The sequence below is a fragment of the Kryptolebias marmoratus genome, linkage group LG10, assembly GCF_001649575.2.
Source record: "Kryptolebias marmoratus isolate JLee-2015 linkage group LG10, ASM164957v2, whole genome shotgun sequence".
Classification (NCBI taxonomy): domain Eukaryota; kingdom Metazoa; phylum Chordata; class Actinopteri; order Cyprinodontiformes; family Rivulidae; genus Kryptolebias; species Kryptolebias marmoratus.
In genome coordinates this window covers 5,146,799-5,153,976 of record NC_051439.1, presented here as the reverse complement: position 1 = coordinate 5,153,976, position 7,178 = coordinate 5,146,799, and the positions used below count along the sequence as shown (strand labels likewise).

The 7,178-nt window shown below is 42.2% G+C and overlaps 1 protein-coding gene across 2 annotated transcripts in view; it reads left to right on the top strand.

Annotated features, from left to right (window-relative positions):
• Positions 1 to 6,513, top strand: part of fbxo30a (F-box protein 30a) — a 9,630-nt gene extending 3,117 nt beyond the window's left edge. Inside the window, exons 2-3 of one of the 2 annotated variants that reach the window (XM_017421586.3) lie at positions 507 to 2,523; positions 2,648 to 6,513. In XM_017421586.3, the coding sequence (XP_017277075.1) occupies positions 532 to 2,523; positions 2,648 to 2,851 (2,196 nt within the window). In that variant the 5' untranslated portion in view covers positions 507 to 531 and the 3' untranslated portion in view covers positions 2,852 to 6,513. Of the gene's footprint in view, positions 1 to 479; positions 2,524 to 2,647 lie in introns of both variants that reach the window. The other variant, XM_017421587.3, reaches the window with a different exon arrangement.
• The last annotated feature ends 665 nt before the right edge of the window (positions 6,514 to 7,178 follow it).

Genomic DNA, 7,178 nt, shown 5'->3' with positions numbered 1-7,178 from the left:
CATGGGTCAACTATCAGCCTTAACTTCAAGTTAACAAGGTCAAAGGTCACGAGAGCCCATGTGCTCTAACTCTTCAACCGTTAGACGTAGGAAGGTCAAACCTCACACCATGGCACAGGACTGGTATTGATCCTAACTGAAGGCAATTTGGGACATTTGCTGTAAAAGCCACCTAGTGGACGGTGCAGGAAAGGCGCAAGACCATAGGCTGCGGTTGCCACAGCTCCCGCGATTGCAAGAGCTCCCGCGGTCGCAAGGCCGGAGCGGCGCTGAGCTGCGAGGGCCGCCCAACGCTGCTTGCAGCTTTAATTTATTTTTAAAATCACATTACAAATATTTCTCAAACAGGAGCTAGATGACAAATGTAATTGTGGGTACTTTATTCTATTTATGATCAATGCAGATTTCCAAAAATAGATTATTTTGTGTTTTATTGTTACAGTTTTATTTTCTATACAACATGTTTTTTTTTTTTACAGGGTTGAACCTTTGACCTCTTTCCTCAGGCATAGCCAAGGGGCATCACTAAAAATGGAGAACCTGCACCCCCACTGCCTTAAATGCATTAACAGACGATGCATGACGAGACCAGAGCCGGGTGTGTCCTGTGACCTTATTGGCTGCCCTCTCGTCTGTGGGGCAGTTTTTCATTCGTGCAAGCTGGAGGAACATCGTCTGCTGTGTCCGTATGAGCGACTGCCCTGCCTAAACACCGGGTTTGGCTGCCCCTTCGCCATCCCGAGGATCAAGATGGCCAAACATCTTGAGACATGCCCTGCGAGTATAGTATGTTGTACGATGGAGTGGAACCGCTGGCCCGTGAGCTACGCTGATCGGAAGTCGTATGAAAACTTGAGCAAAGACTTTGATGAGGTGGAGCAGCTGGACATGGCTTTGGCTCTGCAGGATCAGAGGATGCTGCTGGAGTCCCTGAAAGTAGCGACCACTTTCAGGTCAAAGAATGGAGACAAAGAAGTAGATGAAAGCGATAAAATGGCCACGGCGTCAGGTTTGTCAGAGACGGGGTTGGGTAATGAAATGGAGGAGGAACCTTACAATGCCTTGTGTTCCGAAGAGACGAGCAGAAGTTTAGCTGCTGCCTTGGACATCTTGACTAATTCCAACAGCATCAGTGTACTTGTTGAAAATCTAAACGGCGAAAAGACTAATAAGAATGGAGCGGTCCATAATGGGGAAAATGGGGAATGTGTGTATGTTGCTGAGAGTGGGAAGAATGTAGAAATGCAAGACAGTGACTCTGATTCAGAGTGTGAGCTTGGAGCAGTTGGGGGAGTAGACTGCGCTGTGGAAACAGACAGAGAAGAAAACTCTGTTAATTGGGCCGAAGAGAATGAGTTTGTGGAGCTGCTTTTTGAAGAAAAAGACTTAATTGATGAACCAGTAAATAATCCAGATCTTGTCTGGCCAGAGATGCCTCAGAATTACATACCAGTTGTAGCACCAGAGCCTCCTGTGCCTCAACAAGCCCCACTTCCGCCCCCAATGCCATTCCTGTTGTCTGATCACGTGAGAAATAACTTCTTGCAACACTTACCCACTGAACTCAGGTACAGGTGTTTGGAGCGTAAACTTCAGAATGTAGAAGTGCTTAGAGGAATAAGTATGTTTACATTTAATGGACGACGGGCCCTGCTGTCAGACCCTTACTTGTTTCGAGCTAAAATGGAGGACAAAGCAGTGGACACGTCCGACTTGGAGGTCGCGGATGACCCCATGGGCCTCCATGGCATTGATCTCATCACCGCAGCTCTGCTGTTTTGCCTCGGCGATTCCCCGGGAGGCAGGGGGATCTCAGACAGCAGGTTTGTCGATGGCTACCACATTGACTTTGGTACTCAGACATTCTCCTTCCCATCAGCCATTCTGGCAACCAACACCATGGTGGGTGACATCGCTTCAGCCTCGGCCTGCGATCACGCCAGTCCACAGCTTTCCAACCCTAGCCCCTTCCATACTCTCAGGTTGGATCTGGTGCTCGAATGCGTGGCTCGATATCAAACCAAGCAGCGCTCCATGTTCACGTTCGTGTGTGGGCAGCTGTTCCGGCGGGATGAGTTCTCGTCTCATTTTAAGAACGTTCACGGAGACATCCATGCTGGACTCAATGGGTGGATGGAGCAGCGTTGTCCCCTGGCCTACTATGGCTGCACCTACTCTCAGAGGCGGTTCTGTCCGTCTGTGCAGGGCTTTCGAATCATCCACGACAGACATCTTGGTTCATTCGGGGTCCAGCCTGGTTTACCCTTGAAAACTGGGGACAGCCTCTCAAGAAAGGCCTTCTACAGTGGCTCTCAGTGTGATCAGTTCAGCTGCCTTCCATTTGAAGTATTGCAACATATAGCGAGTTTCCTAGACAGCTTCAGCCTGTGCCAACTGTCCAGAGCATCCCGCACCATGAGGGACGTGTGCGCCAGCCTGCTTCAGATGCGCGGCATGGTCGTCCTGCTGTGGGAGAAGAAACGGCGTGATGACGGCTCTCCTTCATGGCAAATAACACACAAGGTGACAACTGCTCATGTAGTCTGTGTACGAGAATTAAAATTAGCGCTTAATTAAATGCCTTTCATGTTTTTCAACCTGCCCTCGCAGCATAAAAAGCAACATGCCTTCTTCTTCTGTGATCTAGGTGTGGCGGTTCAGTACGGCCTTTGGCACAGTGAACGAGTGGAAATTTGCAAACATCACCAGCATGGCCGACCACCTGAAGAAATGCAAGTTCAACAAGATAGCCCGACGGGAGGAAGCAATTCCTCTGCCCTGCATGTGCTTCACCAGAGAGCTCACAAAAGAGGGAAGATGTTTACGATCGGTTCTCAAACCAGTAGCATAAATCTTTTGGAACATTTCTGTGACCAGAAGAACTCCTACGACACGTTTTTCCTCCAGTGTTTACAGACATTAATCTGTTCAAACAGTCAAAAAGGAAACTCCTGCTGGAGCTTCAGAGACAGTCGGTTATTCTTTCCTTCCCAGCTCCAAATATGAGACAAAACCAGGTGGGAACGAGTTTGTTTCAGCTGAGGTCAACATGCTTCAGCAACCAATCATGTTGAATATCTACATACCACTATTCTGAATCTGTACTCTGATCAGCTTGAATTATTTTAATCATCCAGCTATTTTTAGCTTTTTAGATCAAAGTCGGTCCCAGGGTTGGGCAACTGGCAAAGGTATCAACCATTGGAGTTTTCAAGCAGAAGCTTTATTTATTTATTATTATTTTAAGGATATTTTTTACTTTATTTTACCTAAAAAAAAAAATAATTCCATTAAACTCAAAATAACAACAAAGTAAAAAAAAAACTGTTCAAAGAAATATTCTAAAAACCAACAGAGTTCAGTCTAGTGTAATGGCAGCTGTGTAGCTAAACAATCGTCACTCCGTTGTAGCTTAAAATAACTTATTAATGGCTCTAAATTTGAAATATGGACTCTGATATAATTTTAAGATGAACCAAGATATAAAAAAAATGCAACTTCGACCCTAGGTTATGATTATCAACATTAATTAAGATGGAGGAAACTTTTCTGCTCTTCAAATGTCCCATTTGAATACATGGAAGGGAGGGGCTTTAACTTGTACTGTAGCCAGTCTCTAGGGGGCGCTTATTCTTTGAGGCTTTAACTTCAACATTGATAGGTACAACGCTTTTTTCAGTAGCTTTATTCATAAGTCAATTAACAGACAGCCAAATGTTATAAAATAGTTCCCAATTTTTCTAACAACCAGACAAAATGAAACTGCACAGCAGCACGGAGAGTTTTTGTCACGGAGCAACAAGTTAAATAAACTTTGTGATGTGTGGCTGTTTCACACTCATCTAAAACAAATATACTTGTTTAATTTATATCAGTAACATTCTGTTGCAGTTTTCTTGTCATCATACCAGCGGATGGAGATGGTTAATGCTGCAGCGTAGCTACACCAAATACACCTTTGACCTGTGGGTTTTCACTGCTGCCTTAAGGTTAAAGAAGCACAGCCAGATAAGATTCCTCACTGAACTAAATAATTGTCAGAGGTGACACCTTTCCTGTCCACCTGCTCTCCTCGGCCTCCTGTTGTTCTGCAGATCATCATTTTTCTGTAGGTTCCAGCTTTCAAAGATCTTATGTACTGGGACACTAAGAGCATCCTGTTTGAAGTTAACCACATGCCTGTTCTTGGTGCATGTAGCTCCTAATATCAACCCACAGCTGGCTGCACAGATCTGGTTTATTTCTTGTCAAACGTTTGGAGTAACTCCCTTGTAGAAAACCAAAGTAATCCCAAATCTTTGACTTCGTACTGTTTTTGGCCACAAACACTTGACTTCCACAATTGGACGGAGAACTGGGGCTTAAACACATCTTTGTGAATACATCTCCAATTGTCGCCTGTTGGACTTGACAATGGACAATTGAAAGATTTTAGCCTGTCGCCCAACCCTAATCAGTACCGTGCAAGCAGAGAGTACTTTGATTTAAAATAAATTTGATTTTCTAACCATGAGGAAAAAACTTTAACTATTTTCAGCGTGAAAACAAAACAGTTTTACATCTTTTGATCTGTATTCTGGTTCAAACTACTTGATTTTGTGGCTTTGATAGTTCATTTTTGAGACTGACCAAACAACGATGTCATTTTTACAGGATGATCAAACTGTAGATGTTACTTTCTGCTCATTGGCATGTGTTCTTGTGGTTTGGCATGTTACCAAAATGACATCAGTGGTCCATTTTCCGCCTCTTCATCTCGCTTCTGATTAAAGGTACTCATTGCAAAGTCATGACACCGGTTAAAAAGAATCCATAAAGAAAGAGACAAAATCTGTGCAATATTTTTCTAATTTCAGTGGTTAATGTGTGCTGAAATTACCTACGGATACAGCCGAAGTGACTGAAAATAGGTCGGGGATGGTGACATCCATGGTGGTTTACATTAGTTTACCTACACGGACTACAGCCTCATGTGGGCCAATCATGTGACTCAAGCTCCTACGGGATTTTTAATGGATTCAGCTATGTTTACATTGAGTGCGTACCCACATTTCAAAACTGTAATTAATATATCTGGGAAGCTACTGGTGTAAACTCTATCTGTTTGTTGTAGTCCAGGATGGCACTCTTTTATGTTTGCTTTCATACTTTGCAATGAGTAGCTTTCCTGAGCTGAGCAGTTCGTCAGGGCGAGACAGGAAACTATTTTTTAATCTACCAGCTTTAACAAGTCACCAGCAAACTGTTGTAGGTGAAAATCTAAACGTAGCAGGTAAAATAATGAATGTACTTGTTGAATACATGTCCTTAGCAAGCACGAGGCTTGAATGTTCTTCCCACTGTGAGTCTGACCTCATCAAACCCTGCGGGCCAGGTTGTAGGTAACGTAACGGGCACACACACTTTACTAAGCACCACTCATTTCCTTCATCTTTATCAGCTGGTTTGTTTTTGACACTACACGACTGGTGTGTTCATATTGTTGGTCTCAGGGTTTTAGTGTGACACTTTTCCTCCCTGTGTTGTTTTTTTTTTGTGTGTGTTTTATTTTGTTCTTCGTTGTTTTATATTTATTTAAGAGAATGTGACTCATCGGCACTCAAACCCTTAGTTATTGCGTGCTCTCATTACTTACACGGTGTTAAAATTACACGTTGCAGGACAAGAAGGACAAACTCTACGTTTTCATATTTGTCTTCTTGTCAGCGAGGAGCTAAAACCAAAAGTATGCTCTTCTTGTGAGAAACATAGATTATTAGTTTTGTTTGAGAGAAAGTCGTTTTGGTCAAATCTTGACGTTAAGTGTGATGTCATGCATGATTTCAACAAATCACAAGATCTGCCTGTGCTCGGAGTATATGTTAAGGATGATTCTGAGCTACTACCACGTCAAGTTTTAGCCAAATATCACTCAAATCGACTGAGTTATAGCTATTTTTGTGTTCCCTAAGGGCAGTTGGCTGTGGTGGCCATCTTGAAATGGGTTGAGTCCAAAATCAGTTGAAGATGTGCATCCGATTTTTAGTTTCTAGGAGTTTCAGTAAAATCCGTCTAGTTGTTCTTGAGATATTTTGCTAACAGACACAGAGTTGATTCCAATAGTTGATGGTGAAGTTTAAAAACAGTCTTGTGCCATCAGTTAGTTCTTTGAGGTCTGTGCTGGAAGTGACTTTCAGCTGCCGCCACACCAATGTTTAGCTCAATATCTGTAAAACTGAACAAGTTCAAGCCTTTTTTCGTGTTTAATAAGGTCACTTAACTTGAATGCAGTTGACTTGAAAAGTTAATCGGTTGTAGCTGAACAGCAGTGATTAAAATCTGGTCACTGGGTTATGGGATATTTTGCTAACAGACACATGAGCAAAAACATTCTTGCTCTTTTGCCTTAGCCAGCAGGTGCTTGTTATCAGTACTTTGTGTTTTTAGGTTTGTTCTAAAGCTGTATCGAAACTGAGCATTTTATTTACTCGTCCCAATCCCTGTTTTTGTGTTTCTGGTTGTTTTTGGTACTTTTATTTGAAAAAAAGTGATCTTCCTCAGTTGAAATCGATGGGATGGGATTTGCACACAACTGCATGTACTGTAAAACTGAAACCCTAAAGGTTTTGTTGAGTCGCGGGTGGTTTTATTCTGCATGTGGAAAACATTGATCAGTATAGTTACTGATTCTTTTTTTTCTTTTTTACTTTTCAGGCACTGACTTATTACATTTTCACTGTGTTTTTGTACTTTGTACCTTTGCTCAGTGTTTCACTTTAAACCTGTCAAATGTGCGGAAAGAGGCTTTAATTTATGTTTGGTTCACAGGAAAAATAAAAAGACAAAAATGAGGTTTTTATTTGCAGATCACCAGCTCAGTCAGTCTCTGTACCTGGAGTGTGTCAACAGTTTTATCAGTATTTTATTTTATCACTCCTGTTGAAGTGGTTGGGTTTTTTTTTTCACCGTTGTATGCTGGCTTTATTTGTTTGACTTTTAAACCAATTTAATAAAAAGATTGTTCGTTTTTAAACAATTGCTTCCTAGAATTCACTAACAGGTTCACAAGCAACAAACACAAAAATGTATATTTCTCTTAAATTCTTTATGAGGACAATTCAAAAAAAGTTAAAAAACAAAAACAACTGGACTTCTATTCTGTAGCTGAAGACGTTTCGCTTCTCATCCGAGGAGCTTTC